Source organism: Colius striatus, chromosome 2 (assembly GCF_028858725.1).
Source record: "Colius striatus isolate bColStr4 chromosome 2, bColStr4.1.hap1, whole genome shotgun sequence".
In the NCBI taxonomy this organism is placed as follows: Eukaryota; Metazoa; Chordata; class Aves; order Coliiformes; family Coliidae; genus Colius; species Colius striatus.
In genome coordinates, this window is record NC_084760.1 from 929,620 (window position 1) to 948,778 (window position 19,159).

At 46.7% G+C, this 19,159-nt stretch overlaps 1 protein-coding gene across 1 annotated transcript in view; it reads left to right on the top strand.

Moving 5' to 3' along the window:
• The window catches only part of PREP (prolyl endopeptidase), a 100,351-nt gene that overhangs the window by 52,478 nt on the left and 28,714 nt on the right, over positions 1–19,159 (top strand). Inside the window, exon 10 of the mRNA XM_061990467.1 lies at positions 307–410. Coding sequence (XP_061846451.1) covers positions 307–410 — 104 coding nt within the window. The remainder of the gene's footprint in view (positions 1–306; positions 411–19,159) is intronic.

The following is a 19,159-nucleotide window of genomic DNA, read 5'->3' on the forward strand; positions in this document are numbered from 1 at the left end:
TAATAAGTGCTGTGTAGCTTTATGAAAACAGACCTTTTTTCCATTTCCCTTAACCCACTTTGGATACCTGGCTTTGTCTGGGCGCTGGGAATTAGTCTTTCTCTACAGAAAGCCTCTGCAGCCCTCCTAGATGAAATGCATGTATCTGTGTGTTAAATTATATATTAGCTGAAAGAATGTGTCTAGAGCTACCGTTTTGCACCCTGCTGAGTAACCTTTGCCATTCATTACCCATCACAGTATCTAAACCAGCATCCTTTCCATTATGGTCATATGCTAAGCTGACAAACTTGCCTTCTGTTTTAGGTATTATATATCACTGTGATCTGACCAAAGAGGAACTGGAGCCAAGAGTTTTCCGGGAGGTGACTGTGAAAGGATTTGATCCTTCGGTTTACCAGACCATTCAGGTAATATTCTGCTCTCTTGCTCTAATAACTTATGCAAGAGTTTAACTAAATTGCATTTGGCTAAGGAGATGAGTGCTTTGATTAGCTCCTGGGTTGCAGGTCTGTGTGTGCTCTGAAGGAGTTCCACCAAGTCTTCTTAGAGAGATTGGAAGGTGCCACTGCAAGTAGCCAGGGCAGGGTAAATCCTCAGTCATCTTGCATTATGAGGCAATACCCTCTCTCATCTTTTCCCATGTTATAATATTCTTTGGTATTTTAACATGAAGCTGTGGCTTTCCCATGTTTGTGAAGAGGCAGTGGAGAAACAGAAGAAATTTGGGATAGCCAGTCATTTCCCCAGCATTTCCACAGTATTCTGGGGCCCACCATGGAAAGTGGCAACAATAGATGAAACACTTCAGTCCCCACCACTCTTGTATAAAAAGTAAGGATGGTTTTTGCCACAGGTTCATACCATGGATCTCTGTGAAGACCTCAAGAAGAAATTGAGAGGAAAGAAAGAGATGCATTGATTCATTTGTAGCTGACATCAGATATGAAATCTGCTACAGAGCTATGAAAGGTCTTAACCATGATTATTTGAAAGGAAGGCAGGAAAACATCCAGTGGTCTGGATGGAAAAATGGCATTCATTCATGCTGTGTAAGAGTGAGGGGTCTAGAGAAACAGTCATTGTATTGTGATGCTGAGCATCCTTAATCACTGCAATTTAAGGAAGAAATGTTGGAGGGTGGGTTGCTTCTCTCGTGTGCAGGATTTTGCATTAGTAGAGTAAGAGTGGAATAGAGGGTTTTTGTTTCTATAAACAAAGGTATAACAAGAGCCAATGCCTAAAGTAGGATTAAATAAGCTTAGCCTGGGAAAAAGGGAAATGACCTATGAGATAAGCAACAGTGTGACAGCATGGCTTAGAGTCTTGGAAAGGAGATGAGATATTTTTCTTACTCTCTTATTTCTAATTTTGCCCTTGGCACATGCACAGGACAGATTCCCTAAAAGCCTAAAGGCAGCAGTGTGTGTGCACAGGGTGGTTGTAATCAGCCATATCTGTTTGTCTGTGCTTCTCCAGGCAGAAATAAGAGTGTTGTAGAGGATGGTTTGCTGAAAGTGGTCTCACAGAGTGTGTGTTTTTACAGCTTCACTCAGATTCATTTAGAGACTTCTGCAGGATAACTTCAGGGCACAGTGAGTTGAAAAAGAGGAAGGAAACAGCATTCTCTTTAGGAGAGAACTTGGTACAGTTATGTGGTGCCACAAACTCAGAAGGATAGTAATGGAACACAAGTACCCAAGTCATTAAAAAGGGTTTAGAAGGGGCTGCCATCAATTAGAAATAATGTACTTTTCTAGTAAATCAAATCTTAGGAAATAAAGTTCTGGAAAAACAAAACATCATGTTACATTTAGATCAATTACATGCTAGATTAAGGTAAAGGAGAACAGTAATGAGAATTAACTCTAACCCAGCTGAACCCAGTAATACAAATCATTTCAAGGAGGAAGCGTGCTGTTGCTATGCCTTTGGATACCTTCACTTTGTGAATAGCCAGCAGAAATTCACCTCTAGGCTGTTAAGGGGTGGAAGGCATTGTTGCTGTTTCTGGCTTTCTCCTTACTCCCTCCTGCTCAGTTCCAGCTCTGGGGAAGTGTGACCTGTGTAGTTTCACTGGGATCAGTGCTCATAAAGAGCTCTCTTGCCTCACCACTCATACAGTTTTACCCTTTCTCAACAAAGGATCTCAATGTGGCAACATCTTGGAAATTAGTTCCCGTATCATCCAGATCCATGGAGAAATCTCAGCTGAGCTGTGAGAGAGTCTGTTTGGCAGGGCCAGGCCCTGGACTGCTTCGTCACCTTTGTAGTACAGTAACTCAGCCTGCCAGTGCCACACACTTCTGCCAGACTCCAGGCCTCCTTTCCATTCATGGGGTCTTGCCTGGACCCTTGATGATGCTTCTGCTTGGAGGAGGGAAAGTGAGATGGCAGCTTATCAAAGCAGTTTATAAATGGCTGTCAAGAATGTGGGCAGCAGGTCAAGGGAGGTTCTGCTCCCCTTCTACTCTGCCTGGGTGAGGCCTCATGTGGAGTCCTGTGTCCAGTTCTGAGCTCCCCGGCTCAAGAGGGACAGGGAGAGAGGCCAGCACAGGGCCACGTAGATGGTCAGGGCACTGGAGCATCTTCCTTATGAGGAAAGGCTGAGGGACCTGAGTCTCTGGAGGACACTGAGAGGGAATCTCATTAATATTGACAAATATCTCAATGGTGGGTGTCAGGGGGTTGGGGGAGCACTTTTTTTCTGTTGTATCTAGTGACAGGACAAGGGGTGATGGAAAGAAGCTGGAACACAAAAGGTTCCATTGAAACATGAGGAAAAACTCTTTCAGTGTTTCAGTGAAGGACCCCTCCTGGCTGCCCAGGGAGGGTGTGGAGGCTCCTTCTTGGGAGGTTTCCAAACCCCCCTGGACATGTTCCTGTGTGACCTGATCTAGGTGAGACCTGCTCTGGCAGAGGGATTGGGCTGGATGATCTCTAAAGATCCCTTCCAACCCCCACCATGCTGTGATTCTCTGAACATAGAGGAAAGCCTTATGTAGCCACTACAGAGCTCTGGCAACATTGCAGGGAATTGTGAAAGAAACTCAAAATTAAGAAGGTAAGGAATATACTGAGAATGGGCAAAGGCTGCTGATTGCAGGAGAATGAACAGCACTGCAAACTTTGTTTCATAATTTTCGTTTCCATCTGAATTACTAAGTAATAAAGAAAAACATTGCTGTCTGTTCTGATCCATGTCCTTAATGAAGGGAAAGTCTCTTGCCAAGGTTCTTCCTTTATTCTCATACACCTGAAGAAATACCTTCTAAGACTGGCAATCTTCCTAGCATTGTCTGTAGCATATATGAAACTTTAATGAGCTGTTTTTCTTTGGCAGTCTTTGAATATAACTGAGCTAAGAAGACTTAAAAGTGTAAGATGTACATGAAACCTGAGCTAGTGGCAATTGCAAAATGCCACAGTGTCTGTTTTCTCCTCTTTTGGATTCACTTTGTGGTGCTTTATAGATACTGTGCAGTGCAAGTGGGTACTGGTGATGAAGTTCACTACAATAAGTATAGTTATGGTAAAGCAGCTGGTTTGTAGTGCCTCAGGTTAAGTTCTTACCCTTTGGGAGCTGTCAGGGTTTTGTCCCAGCTAGGTACAAAGAACCATGAACAGCCACTCACTCACTTCTGCTCCTGACAGGATGGGGAAGAGTCCTGAGGGCCCTTGGAACCCCCCAAGCACAAGGAGGGCTCACTCACCCCTTACAGACAAGACAATGAAACTTAATTGAATCCACCAACCAGCCAAAAGCAAACCAAACAGAAATACCCCAAACCAATACAGAGTAGGGTGATGATGAGGGGTATGACCAGCTTTTTTAGATCCTCTTCTCCCCACCTCTTCCCAGGCTTAGGCCCATGATCCTAGCTAATATCTGAATCTCCTGCCCCATGAAGGGCTCAGTGGGGCAGGGAATGTGGGTTTCAGTCAGCCCTTTCCCCATGGCTCCTGTGGCTTGTCTCTCCTCAGGGCAGGTGGCTCGCTGGGCAGCCCTGCACGGGCCGCTCCCAGGGACCTTCATCCCCAGGGCTGCAGCTCCCGTCCCCTCCTCTGGCACGGGGCCCACAGCATTCACCCCTCCTGGCACAGGTCCCTCAGCAATCGCCTGCTGGCACAGGGTCCTCCTGGAGCTGTGGGCAGCTCTCTCTCCTGCCATTGCCCTCCATGGGTTGCAGGGCCACAGCTGCTCTCTCACAACGGGCTGCAGGGGGGTGTCTGGTCTGGCACTCCTCCTTCCTTCCTCCTCTGACTGTGGGGTCTGCGTGGTCACCTCCATCTTATCCCACTCTTCCATTTGCTCTCGCACACTGCCAGATTTCCCTTGTTAAATAGTGCTGGCAGAGGCACCAGACGGGCCTGGTCAGGCTGGAGGTGGGTTCAGCTCCGAGCAGAGGCATGTTTTGAGAGCTGCTTACAGGAACAGCACTGCAGCTTTCTCCCTGTTACCAAGCAAAAAACGTCTCCACACAAACCCGTCACAAGAGCCCAAAGTAAGAACAAGAACTTGTCTTGCACCGATGGGAGAAGTGTGTTTAACGTAGCTGATGTGTGCCCCAGGGTGAGAGCGCGCCTGCAGCTTCTGAGCTCTGTGCGACACCCTGCAGGCATCTGGCCTAACTTACTGTGCAGTAGCTGGTGCACGTGCCCCAGGATTCTGTGACCTTCATGAAAATAACAGGCTGCTTAAAATGCTTGCCACACATCAAAAATTTATCTTGCTACTATTGCTAAATGATACATTAATATGCATTAATAACTTCTCCTCTGCCAAAGGCTTCTTGCAATTTGCCTTTGCTCCCTGCATGCTTCCATCCATCACAATCACAGGCTTCTCCAGGAAATAGCCTGGGGTGGGTTTACAGGAGGAAAAACACTTCTGCAGGAGCTTGCTGTTAGTTGTTTACTGCATCAACAACTCCAAGCTTTTATTCTGTCTTCACAAAGTTGCCAACTAATTTCTTACATGCCTCTCCACACTAACACCTCTCATTGTCACTCAATCGTGGGTAAGCAGTACTCTGTCCTGGCTCACAACACACCTACTTGTAGGCTGATACACAGGCTTGTACGTGTTGAAACTGCTGCAATTAAAATGTTGTTTGTCTCCTTTTCTCATTCTTTTAATACCTTCCAGTACTGTCCTTAAAATAGAGTTGAACTGAAAATAGATGTTGCAGTTGACAGATGCACTTTGGATCAGCTCTTCCAGAAGAACAGCGGCATTCGTCACACAACCTCGTTTTACAGCTTGGTTTGACTTGAAAGTAACTGCTGTTCAGATATTGTTGCAGAGATGAAAGGAGAACGAGTCTAAAAAGGATCTTTCTTTTCTTGGGGCTGGGATGAATTTCCTCCTCTTTCTGTTGCAGTTTTTATAGGTGAAGTAATTTTCATGCGAGTTTTATTGCTTTGTTGTTCAGTCTTTCACTCCCATCTTCAAGCCCTTACAGCACTGATTCCAAGGTATGAGTCACTGACAGGGAAAACTTGTCTACAGTCATTCCAGTTCCTAGTGTAACTTTACACAGTACAGTGTGGCACAGCAATTAATCCCTGCTTCAGGAAAATACAGCACTTGAGAGAAGATTGAGGTTGATTGGCAGAGCTGTGGGAGAAACTGACACACAGCACCTGCCCACGCTATTCCTGGATCCTGGCAGTGTCATTCCATGGGCATTACATTCCCTTGTTACAAGAAAAAGTAACAGAGGGCAGCAGAGGAAAGCAGTGTCCTGTGAAAGCTGTGGGAAGCTCAGCCTGCTCAGCAGTGCAAGACCTGATTGGGTTTTTCCAGCTTCAAGAAGTGGTCTTAATGTTGGCTCTTGCTTGCGTGTGTATGGATGGATCACTGAAGTTCAGAGGGAAATGCTGTAGCTCTGAATCTGTCTTTGTTAAGAAAAACTACCCTCATGCCACAGAAGAAAGGCTGGTACTTTTTACATTGATTCTGAGTGGAGGCAAAGAATTCTCCCCTTCTCTTCAAGGGAGTGAGTTGTTTTGGCATCATTTTCCTTTTCACTTCTGAGAACCCATCACAGCCAAAAGGGGATTGATTTTTGAGGAGCTTTTTTTTGGGGTTTGAACCCTGCCTTGATCTCATGGATTGAGAGGGTAGAGCTAAGACTTGAGGGAAACCAGTTGCTTATTTTTTGTTTCTGGTTTATTCCTTTTATTTCCTTGTGGTTCCATGTTGCAGTAGGGGAGAAAATGAAATGTTAGGGAGAAGATGTGCACAAATGCATGGGTTTTAGTGCTTGGTGCAATGTGGCAGACACCTGACCTCTGCAACAGGAAAGTGAGCTCTGAGCTGCTTCTCTTGGAGCTCCCAGGAAGAAGACAGAAGTCTTCAGCTCTGAACTCTGCCAGTATTTTGGCACTGGCTGCAGTTTTGGCACCAAGTCAACAGTCTTGCTCTGGAGAACATGAACACAATCACAGTGACAACTGCAGCAGTATTGGCCGTTTGCCTAGCATCTTACACCCTTGGCATGTGGTCGTTACAAACACCACTTTCATCTGCCATTACCTCTTCCAATCAGAGGTCACTGAGGAAATAGTAACTAAAAATATAGTTTTAAGGCCTTGTGTTTCCTGAAAGCCAAGAGATTGCAGAGTGAATGTTGCATATTTGCAGGCACGTTGTGCTCCGTTTTAAGGGGGGAAATCATCACTGTGAATGACTTTGTGTCTAGAAGCGCATCAACTGAGGGGTTTCCCATAATGGCATTATATCCTCTTGAACTTTGAAATCCTTATGCCTGAGCAGAAGAGTAGCAGCTGGCTCCACACCCACTCTGTGTGAGCTACCACATCCAACGCACTGCAGATAACTCACACCAGTAGTTCTCACAGGCCGTGTTGTTCCTTAAGTGCCTGGAGTAGGAACCAGATCTCGCTATTCCAAGAAAAAGGATGAAGTTATTTCATTGCATTCTCTCCACTGATTCAGTTCAAATCCTGTTTAAGGTCTAAATGTCAGGGGTGGCTTTACCCGTCTTGCACACCACAGGGGATTGCTATGTCGTTTAGGACGTTGGAGCTTTTGTTCAGCACAACGCAGAACAATGGAAATGTGGTTTGGGATGGAGAAGTACAGAACTGCTCTTTGTAAGCACCAGCACAATACCAGGCCACACAGTGTGGTGGATAATACTAAAACACCCATCTCTGTGTTCGTTTGGATCTCCGTATGGGCTTTGTGATTCACTAGCTCCAAGCTTTTAATAGGAGGTTGTTTATTTTTCTGTTGAGTGTTCAGGGAATTGAAGAGCTTCTTAAAATGTTATCCTGGAGAACCTTCATACTCTAGACATAGAAACATTAGTTTGTTTTAAGCCTGTGAGAGAAGTGATTGCTTAGTAGTGTGATTAAAACTACTAGAAGTCGTTTTAAAGATATAGCAGTAGTTTTAGAACTATAGAAACAGCTTGCAGCTTGTTTGAATGGAGATGTTGGCTGGCATGCTTGATCCCCAGCTGCATGCCACGCTTCTTTCTCAGAAGTCCTTAAAACACAAGAAGAAATATCAGAGATTAAAGCAGAGCTCTGACTGTTGAACGTAGTGTAGACAATCCCCTTTTTTAAGCTAGAGCTTAAGCAATTGTGATGGAGCTGAAAGGATTGTTTTACAGCCTCCTGTGTCTTAAAATGATTGCACTGCTAATTGTGAATTAAAAAACAGTTTTGATTTTTACAATGAATGGCAAAAACCAATTTGCCACCAGGAAGAAGATTTAACAAGTCATTCACTCAGACACCTTAAATGAATGTGTGTGTTCCAGTCTTCAGGAATCTCAGCAGGCAGATTCCTCACTAATATAGAGAGATGAACATGAGAATGTTATTGTAACAGAAAGGCTTGTTTCCTGTCCTCTTTCTAAACAAATCAGTAAAGATTTCTTCCTTTCCCTTTTTTCCTTCAACTTCCAGATTCTTCCCTATGATTAACCTCACCTCCAGTAATCAACCATGAACATATTATTGCTTTAATTAGCTCCCTTACAAGATAAGTAAGAATTCTATTGAATGGTTCTCAGTGATAATCTTCTTTCCATTTTTCCTCTCCTTTTTGTATTGGCATATCAGTGTTATTTCTCAAAGGCAGTGAGTATTATTAGCTTCATTGTCCAGGAGCCTAAGCGTTCAGAATGACTTTGCCCATGGTTGCATATGGATGTAGCGTAGCACTGGGGACATATTTTGATGGTTTGCTGTTCTAATGGCAGTTGTTTGCTACTCCTCTTCTTGCTGATCCTCAGAGCTGAGTCTCCAGATGTGGTTTGAAAATGTAATCAAGCCAGTTACTGAAATCTTGCACAAATTACAGTTCATGGAACTTCAACATCAATAAAAAGCCCCTATTCACAATATCTCATAATAGTATTAAATGCTGATAAAAGCTGTCTTTTGATCAGATGGTGTTTGTGTGTCTTGTATAGAGCAGATTGAATGACCAACTCCAGCGATGGTGGAAGATCAAACACACAGAATGCTTCCACAAAAATCCTGCTCCAAAGCAGCTTTGAATTGTAGAATCAGAGAATCTACTTGGAAAAGACCTTCAAGACCCTCGAGTCCAACCCCTCACTTCACCCTGCCAGGCCCATCACTAAACTAAACCATGTCCCTCAGCACCTCAGCTGTGTGTCTGTTGGACATCTCCAGCGATGGGGACTCCCCCACCTCTGGGCAGCCTGGGAAAGGGGCTGACAACTGTCTCAGGGAAAAAGTTCTTCCTCGTATCCAATCTAAACCTCCTCTGGCGCAACTTAAGGCCTTTTCCTCCTGTCTGATCAATCATTCCTGAGGAAAAGAGACAGACCCCTACTTTACTACAGCCTCTTTTCAGGTAGCTGTAGAGAGTGCACATGTCTGCCCTCAGCCTCTTCCAGGCTGAACATCCCCAGCTCCCTCAGCTACTCCTCATCAGACTCGTGCTCCAGACCCTTCACCAGCTTTGTTGCCCATCTCTGGATCCTCTCCAGCACCTCAGTGTCCTTCTTGTAGTGAGGAGCCCAGGATTGGACACATTATTGGAGGTGTGGGCTCACCGGAGCCCAGTACAAGGGGACAATCCTGCCCTGGTCCTGCTGCTACACCCTTGCAGATACAAGCCAGGATGCCTTTGGCTTCCTTGGCCCCCTCGGCGCACTGCAGGCTCATGTTCAGCCACTGCCAGTTAACGTTGCCAGGTCCCTCTGTGCCTGGCAGCTTTCCACCCCCTCTGCCCCAAGCCCGTAGCGCTGCTGAGGGTTGTTGTGGCCCAAGTGCGGGACATGGTACTTGGCCTTATTAAACCTCATGGTATTGGCCTTGGCCAATCAATCCAGTCTGTTCAGGTCCCTCTGCAAAGCCTTCCCGCCCTCAAACATCCACCCAGAATCGTGTCACCTGCAAACTGACCGAGGGTGCCCATGATCCCCTCATTGGGATCATTGATACAGACGTTAAACAGAACAGGCCCCAGCACTGAGCCCTGGGGAACACCACTGGTGACCAGCCAACAGCTGGATTTAACTCCATTCACCACCACTCCCTGGACCCAGGCAGCTAGTTTTCCACCCAGTGTCAGAGTAATTCTTACTTAGACCAAGCAGTCATAAAAGTGCAGAATTTCAGCACGCTAAGGACTGCCTCTGTAGTCCTCTACTGAAAGAAAGAAGTACTAGCTGCCACTCTTCTGTGTCCTTTCTTAGGCTAAACGTCAGCCTTTGGCTTGCCAGTATTGTTCAGAACGAGAGCCCTCTTCTGCAAATGTGGGAATTGTTCTGTCCTGCACACTCAATACTTTGCCTCCTGGGGCCTACCCAGGAGGCTGTTAAATGGTGATGATAATGCTGTGTTGCGGACAGATCGCTCGGGGACAACAGCCATTGGTTTTATTCACACAACTTGCAAAAGGTCATCAGGTGATTGCAGTTGTCAGTCTGGTGTGGAGCAACATTCGAGCCGTTGATCTAACAGGGAAGCGCATCGAACACTGTGCTAGCAGTGTCACCTAAGTCTGTTGAAGAGTCATTAGGTTTCCAAAGGAAGGGATTTAAATTTGATAAGAGTTACATGCACAGGTATTTTTCTGAGCCTCAGGATGTTGTGTTTAATTCAAGCAGACTTGCAGAACAATAGTAATTATAGTTGTTTCCTAGTTAGTGAAGCCCATACTACTTGACATTAAAACACTGTATGCTCGGATTACAGATGTTTATCCATCTGGTGTATACATGGGCAAGGTTTTTTACAAGGTTTTCTTTTTGGTTCTAAGTTTTAAATATTTAAACCAGTTTCTGAAATGTCACTAATCCATCTTCCCAGCGTCAGCAGTGGATATTTGAGTGTATCTCTGTTCCCAACCAGCTGTTCTTGTAGATTTTATTGTATGTGTAAACTCCTGGGATGGCCTTCACATCTCTAAAACAGTCACAGTTTTGTGAAAGTCCAGCACAGAGTGTGAGAGGCCAGTACAGGGCCACCAAGGTGATCAGGGGAATGGAACATCTTTCATACGAGGAAAGGCTGCAGGACCTGGGGCTGTTTAGTCTGGAGAAGAGGAGACTGAGGGCAGATCTTATTAACATTGACAAATATCTAAAGGGTGGGTGTCAGGAGGTTGGAACATCCCTTTTTTCTGTAGTAGCCAGCAACAGGACAAGGGGTGATGGGATGAAGCTGGAACACAAAAAGTTCCACTTAAACATAAGAAAAAACTGTTTCACCATGAGGGTGAGGGAGCCCTGGCCCAGGCTGCCCAGAGGGGTTGTGGAGGTTCCTTCCTTGGAGGTCTTCAAGACCCGCCTGGACACGTTCCTGTGTGACCTGATCTAGGTGACCCTGCTTCTGCAGGGGGTTGGACTGGATGATCTCTAAAGGTCCCTTCCATCCCTCCTACCATTCTGTGATTCTATGAAAGGTGAAAGGCAGCAAGAAGGGAGACACTTGTTCTTTTCAGATCCTTTGTCTTCTCTGCTTCTGCTTTTGAAGCCTCTCTTCTTGAAATTATGTAAATAAAAATGATCTCAAAATCTCATCTAATCTGTTGCAGTCCGAGAGATGGGATACTGGCTTTTCCTTCAGGAGGAGAGGATCCAGCTGTTACTGCCCGGCGGGTGGTTGCAGCCGTGAGCATAAGGTCCTGTAGCAGAGCTGCTGTAGTAACAAAGGGACAGCAAAACTGGGAAAGGGAAGAAACCACAGTGCCTGAACATGGCTGGTGATGGAGGTGATGTGGGCATGTACTCATGACCCAAAGCTGGCCGCTGGGACTACTGAGGCTAGAACATGCTGACCTGTCCTGGCCTCTGTGGCAGGTCACTTCTGCCTGTACCATCCCTGACTGCCTTTTGTGTGGCTTATGACTAAAAGCCTTCCATCTCTGTAAGTGATCTGTCCCAGTGTCTCACTCTAGCCGAGTTTGTCTCACCTGAATTCCTTCATTGCAGCTGAAACGCTTTGCTTTGTGTCCCTCTGTGTCCCTCACAGACATGGAACACAGGTCATTCTCTTGTAGGTCCAGAAAACTTCTGCATATTTAAACTGTCACCATGTGTCCCTGTGACTTTGTTTCCCTTACAAACAAACCCAAAGGATGCACTCTGTTTAGTTTTTCTAGTGGATGTATTTTTCCGGCCTCCTATCACTCTTGTTTCTCTGTAATCTCTTGGGATGCTCAGCCTATGATGTACTGTGATTTAAACTGAGCACAGCACTCTAGCTGAGGCTTTGCAGATGTTGAGTACAGAAGGGGTTACTTCACACGTCTCGCCAGTGGGATCTCGGCTTATACGTTCCAGTGTGGGGTTTGCCTCTTCCCTAACGGTTCCTTGTTTGTTCAAGTTCAGCTTGGCCAGTGCCATAACTCCCAGATACTTCTCTGAATTATTTTTGAGTCAACTGTTCCCTGTCCTGTATGTGGTTGCAGCTGTCAGAGTAGAGTATGTTGCATTTCTGGCCTTAGTGGATTATGTTTTACTTCTCCGGGTAGTTTTGCCTTCTGTTTGTTCCTCCTTCCAAAAAGCACTCCCTTGCTTCCGCTTTTCTGCAGCGTCTCTCTGTCTTCTGTTAGCAATTAGGCTTCCCTGCAGCTCCATACTCTGTTTAAATACTTCACAGTGGATGCATCTCTCATTCTGAATGGTGTCCCAGTAGGCTGCCAGGGAACTAGGGTATTGTCAGAATAGAAGCGGCTCTGGCAGAGATGGGAGGTTTGTGTTTCGGAGCTGCTGGCCTCCGAGCACACACAACTTGGTAACCAGCTTATGCAGTCATTTATTTGGCTTGGCACACAACTGACACAAAGAGGTTTAAGGTAGTACAGATTCCTGCAGAGAGCAAAACAGGAGGTGGTTGCTCCTTTGTTTCCTTGCATTATCACAGCACTTTGGGGCCTTAGTCATGGACCACATTCCCCAGAGTACTAGATGGCATAGACATGCAGGCCAAGGCAGGGCCCTTGCCAACCACAGCTTGAAGGCAGGACAGGGAAAGAAATTGCATTTGGAAGGTTAACAATGATAACAGAGGAGGCAAAACCAAATTAGAATTGGTGATGTTTAAAACCAGTGAAAAATGCAGATAAAACTTGTGCTGTATGTGTGTCACAGCAGCCCAATGAAATTGTGCTTGGTGTCTTCACTCGGGGCCAGAGCTGCCTGGTGGAACAGCATTTGCAGCTTTTCTTGTTAATCAGTATTCATCACCATGGTGGAAAACAGATTAATAGAGTTGAGAGTGGGAAACAGCAATTTCAAATCATAATGGTGAGATCTTAAGCAGGCTTGACTCAGACTTGTTCACAACGCGTGAGCTCCTACAAAGACTGTGTGGCAACTGCTGGGAGCAGAGTGCAATTCAAAGGGAAAAAGGGAAGCAAATGATGGCATATTTTGTAAACTAAAGCTATGACACTTGCCTTCACTGACTACCTTAGGAAAGGATGCATGTTAACAAAGGTAATCGTGTAATAGTGATGAGCTGTTCAGTCTGTAGTGGGCAAATAATTCTTACTAAGTAGAAATTAGGAAGTTGTGAAGAAGCTGTGGCACAGTCACACCTCTTAATAATATGTTGGTGGCGTTGGACACTTTCAATGGCAGAGTCTCCATATATATCAAACACAGAAAGTAAATACACTGATAACAGGTAATACAGAGCTAAAAAAGCTCCTTAGTCAGTAGTTTTTTATCTAGAGAGATTTGGCGAGTTGTTTCTCTTAAATTGTCATCCACTGGTGAGGAGGGAGGGCAAGCGAAACACAAAGGGCTTTGATGAGTACCCTGAGGTGCAGTTGTGAACTTGTGTAGCTGGCACACCTGAGCAGGATCATTCAGGAGATTTCTGCCTTGCCTGCCCTCAGTGCAGTAAAATTTTAACATTACAAAGTCTTGGGGCATTCTGAAAGAATGGCTTTTCCAAGGAAAGGGAAGTAGGGTAGTGGCTCGCTTTCTACTCAGAAACAATTCAGTCACTAATTATGTGAGAGTTTTTTTCTGTGAGCTTTTGTCTGCTCATGATCCAGTACAAATTCATCAGCGTGTAATTTTGTTAAGGGTAACCTAGTTTGCATCTTCATTTAGCAGTGGATTTGATTTTATCAACACTGCCCGGAGGTAGTGATGGAATATCATCTTTCCTTAGATTAATTACTTGTGCTCTGTCCTTGAGATACCTCCCAGCAAATTTATGGGACAAGGGAAGCCTCCTGGAAACATCATTATTATTCACAGGAACTAGTTTTTCAGCTGTGTAGATGAATGATGTAAAGAAACAGAGATTCCTTTAGTTGTGGCTTGCTGTTCTCATAGACAGGGGTAAAATGATACAGAAGTCCCTCCTGGCAGCTCCCTGAACTGCTTGCTTTTCAGCCAATTTGTCAGTTATCTTTCAAAGTAACAGGACACAGCGATCACTGCTAACGGCTAGAACAGACACGGTGCAGGAAAGCTTCAGAGCATGATGCTTAAAGTCAGGGAATCTTTCACCACCAGGAGCATCCCAGACTTCTTCCTTCTGCTTACTGGTGTTTTCTGAACTGTGAGCAGTCACTGAAGTCGACTTGACATCATTAGGCATTTGATCTGTTGATTTATTGGTAGTGGAGTTACTTAGGACTGATGTAAGTTTGTTGGATTGTGCTGTCTTGTTCACATTTTGCCCAAGAGATAAAATATTGCTGTGAGCTGTCCACAGTCTTGGCTTTAAAAAAGAAGTGTGTTCCTTTTCTTGCTTGTGTTTCTCTCCTCCGTGTTCCAACAGTATTGCAGGGATCCATCGGCACCCTTCTTGCTGCTCCGGTTATGAGATACGTTAAATCTTGGTTATGGTGTCTGGAAATCAGGCTGTCCATTGAATTGCTTTTATGCTACTTTGGTTTCATTTTTTCCCCTAAACATTGTCACAACAGCTTATTCTCTCTCTGATTCTACTCCTTGCTACTCACTGGGTGATTTTTCTTGTCGCACAATGAACGCTGCAAAAGTGGAATCAGTGGATGAGCCTGAGCATGGTCTCCACAGCAGGAAGGTGGTCACCAAGGCACAGCTGTTCAGATCTGTAGCATCAGACCCTTAGGATTATTTTCTTCTAAGCCATCACCCCAGGTATTTGCCTGGGACTTGATCTTTGACCATTATTGAAGGGTTTGGTTTTTTCCCTCCTGCTGCCATTTTGGGTTTTTCAATCATGTAGGAGCACAAACAGGTAGCTTTAAATTCAGGCTTAAACCTCGGAAATACGTAGCTGAAGTCTGAGTGAGAAACCTCACGTGGAAGTGCTTGTGTCATCCTTTCTCAGTAAGTTTTTCAGAACACACATTCACAGGGTAAGTGATTTGGGACTGAAGCGTGCACTGTTCAGTGTAGATCATCTTCAGTTCTGGGGCCAGTCTTGTTCAACATCATCATCAGCCACCTGGATGAGGGGACAGAGGGACCCTCAGCAAGTTCCCTGCTGGCACCAGACTGGGAGCACTGGCTGATTCCCCAGAGGCTGTGCTGCCATTCAGCGGGATCTCGACCAGCTGCAGAGTTGGGCACAGAGGAACCTCCTGAGGTTCAACAAGGACAAGGGCAGAGTCCTGCAGCTGGGGAGGAACAACCCCCTGCACCAGCACAGGCTGGGGGTGACCTGCTGGAGAGCAGCTCTGCAGAGACCTGGGAGTGCTGGGTGATAATAAACTGACCATGAGCCAGCAATGTGCCCTCGTGGGTAAGAAGCCAATGGCAGCCTGGGATGCATCAAGAAGAGTGTGGCCAGCAGGTCAAGGGAGGTTCTGCTCCCCCTCTGCTCTGCCCTGGTGAGGCCTCATCTGGAGTCCTGTGTCCAGTTCTGGGCTCCTGAGCTCAAGAGGGACAGGGAAGTGCTGGAGAGAGGCCAGCACAGGGCCACCAAGATGATCAGGGGACTGGAGCATCTTTCATATGAGGAAAGGCTGTGGGACCTGGGGCTGTTTAGTCTGGAGAAGACTGATGGGGGGAGACCTTATCAATGCTTGAAATACCTAAAGGGTGAGTGTCCAGAGGTTGGGGCCAGTCTTTACTCTGTAGTGCCCAGTGACAGGACAAGGGGTAACAGACACAAGCCTGAACAAAGGGAGTTCCATTGGAAGAGGAGGAGAAACGTCTTTCCTGTGCAGGTGAGGGAGCCCTGGCCCAGGCTGCCCAGGGAGGGTGTGGAGGCTCCTTCTCAGGAGGTTTCCAAACCCACCTGGACACGTTCTTGTGCCCCCTGAGCGAGCAGAACCTATTTTAACAGGGGTTTGGGTTGGATGAACTGTGGAGTTCCCTTCCAACCCCTTCCACTCCGTGATTCTTGGTTCTTTTCAAACCAAAAGGTAGGAGTGAAGTATTGGCTCTTTTTCAATACTGTACTAGCCACATGCAGAAGTTCTGTAGGTGTTCAGTGATTTATAGCACCTCTGGTTTTGAGTAGCCAATTTGAAATCTATAAGCATGGTATGATTCTCCAAGGGAGAGCAGTGTGTTCTGAAATCATCCTGCGATCAAAAGCACAAATAAAGCTTCTTGGCCTTGTCAGTTGCATATATGGGTCCTCCCAGGGTCAAGACTGAATTTATTCCGTGCAAGAATTTGTGGTTACAGCTGAAATTTGAGCACCTTGAGCCATGTAGATGCCCCTGTGTTAGGGAGAAACCCAACAGTGGCTGTGTCATGTTTTTGATGCTCAGTAAATCTCAACAGTACACCTGTGTTGAGATAACAAAGCAAGTTTTGAGCCAGATGGACACAGAAACAGAAAAGCTGAACTATGCAGTTACTGTTTGAGTGAGTATGTGTCTTTCTCAGCATGTTGAATTAGATGTGTGCACCTATCACAGCATAAAGCCATAAATAAGAATAGTTATTGTGGGGTAGTTTGCCTAAGGTCAGTTCTCCCCCTTGCTTACCCCATGGTAAGTTACCTCTACGTGTTTATTCCTAGTAGTGTGTCTTGTTACAACTTGAACTGATTGCCAGCATGGTAAAGGTGAGTAGTGTTTCCTTTTGAATGCCTAGACACTCTTGGAGTGAGTTGTCTCCTGTCAGAGCCAACTTTCTCAGTGAAGAGAGTAAAGCTTGATTTGGTGCAAGGAATTACACTGGCCAGCAGCTGTTATTTGTGGTTTTATTTACAGTGGTGTGCTGCTCCCATTGAGACAGCCCTTTGCTTGTCTCATGCTATACTACCTAGCAGTTCATTTCTTGAACACATAAGCACAGAGGTAATCCAAGAAAGAGCCTGTGACTTACAAAGGCCGCTGGGACGTTCTTCTGTTTAACATGACTACAGTATATATCTAAGTCAAAAGTCAAGTGCCCTCTCTCTGCTCCCTGTCTCTACACACTTCACTAAGTTTTCTTTGAGGCAAATGGATGAAGAAAGAGGAATAACTGTCTGTGGCTGATGCTGATTATTCTGCAAGAAACTCTGAGGTCACAGTGAAGGGACAGAGGATAAACATTCAGACAAGAGGCAAGAAGTCTTTCAGTTGCCAAAGTGGAGCAGAGGGGGAAGGTCTTGCTGGACCCCATTTGCTGCTAAGGCTTTGTGTAACAGGGATGCTGCACAGTGTGATTTAAAAGCAATTTCTGCCGTGCTGGTCTTGCAGGGTTTGTGAACTTCGGCTGTACTTTTCTCTGGCTTTCCTCTCCCTCCTCCCACCACCCTGTGAGGTACCTCCCTGTGAGCATACGATTAACTTGGCACCGAGGCACTTCTGAAAGACCATCTCCTGGCACTTTGCCTCTATCAGCATGAGGCTGCTTTTTGTCTCAGCAGGTGGAGAAACAATTTCTTCTAAAAGGTTTCTTGACTTTTGTAGTGCTTTTGCAAATGTCTGCAGTGAGTGTTCATCTTTCTGGGTATCACCTGCAGGGATTTTCACTGTACTGGCCTCTGCCCAGTTCTGCATTAAGCAAGCTTTGCAACCCATACAGAATTGCTTTGAAGGCAATTTAAGAGGCTTAAAAAAGATTGATGAGGATTCCCCTCTGAAGAAAGGAAACCTCAGATCTTGTGGATTTACTGTGTAGTGGTGATAGTTGTCCATTACTTCTCCTGACTTCTGGTTCACCCTGTATATAGCAGTACAAAAAGTGGTGGTTGCTGAGAGCTGCTCTTGCAGATGGCCATTGGCTGGCTGCCAGAGCTGTCCATGGGGCCACTGGTGGCCTTAGACTTGGTTCCACACCACTTGATGCAACAAAGAAAGTGTTTTGCTTGTGATGTCCTATGTCATCTTTAGCCACAGCCTGGTATTGGGTGTCTTCTTAGGGTCAGAGATGATGAGGGATTGAACAGGCTGTGGGTAGACAGCACGTGTTTCTGTTTGCATAGATGAGATTCCTGCCTTGACACCTGCAGAGGATTTTCCCCTGCCTACCCGTGCTGAAGTGTTCAGAGCAAGGCAGAGTCTTTGTGACACCTAGTAGGGCCTGTCAGTAGGAGGTGTTGCTATGTAGCATTGTGCAGCCTCAGGCACCATTATCTTTGTACATAAATACACATTTGAATACCTTGATGCCACTGTCTCTGTAGGAAAACTTTCTCCAGGGACTACTCCCTTAAAGTTACACATCCAGTCATCTTTCAGGGAGAATTGTGTGGGGTTTTTGACATGAAGAGCCTATCACAAAGCATTTGCAATGTTTGAGAAAGTATTCTGTACTTTACTACAAGCCCCTTATGCTTGTGTTCCCCACATCTCAAAACACAAACTGGTGTAAGTGTGATGAGAAGCTGCCTGTGTGTGCTGGGCTCAGGGGTGCCTGTGTGTGCTGGGCTCAGGGGTGCCTGGGTGTGCTGGGCTCAGGGGTGCCTGTGTGTGCTGGGCTCAGGGGTGCCTGTGTGTGCTGGGCTCAGGAGCTGCCTGTGTGTGCTGGGCTCAGGGGTGCCTGTGTGTGCTGGGCTCAGGGGTGCCTGTGTGTGCTGGGCTCAGGGGTGCCTGTGTGTGCTGGGCTCAGGAGCTGCCTGTGTGTGCTGGGCTCAGGGGTGCCTGTGTGTGCTGGGCTCAGGGGTGCCTGTGTGTGCTGGGCTCAGGGGTGCCTGTGTGTGCTGGGCTCAGGGGTGCCTGTGTGTGCTGGGCTCAGGGGTGCCTGTGTGTGCTGGGCTCAGGAGCTACCTGTGTGTGCTGGGCTCAGGGGTGCCTGTGTGTGCTGGGCTCAGGGGTGCCTGTGTGTGCTGGGCTCAGGGGTGCCTGTGTGTGCTGGGCTCAGGGGTGCCTGTGTGTGCTGGGCTCAGGAGCTGCCTGTGTGTGCTGGGCTCAGGGGTGCCTGTGTGTGCTGGGCTCAGGGCTGCCTGTGTGTGCTGGGCTCAGGAGCTGCCTGTGTGTGCTGGGCTCAGGGGTGCCTGTGTGTGCTGGGCTCAGGGGTGCCTGTGTGTGCTGGGCTCAGGAGCTGCCTGTGTGTGCTGGGCTCAGGGGTGCCTGGGTGTGCTGGGCTCAGGAGCTGCCTGTGTGTGCTGGGCTCAGGGGTGCCTGTGTGTGCTGGGCTCAGGGGTGCCTGTGTGTGCTGGGCTCAGGGGTGCCTGGGTGTGCTGGGCTCAGGGGTGCCTGGGTGTGCTGGGCTCAGGAGCTGCCTGTGTGTGCTGGGCTCAGGGGTGCCTGTGTGTGCTGGGCTCAGGGGTGCCTGTGTATGCTGGGCTCAGGGGTGCCTGG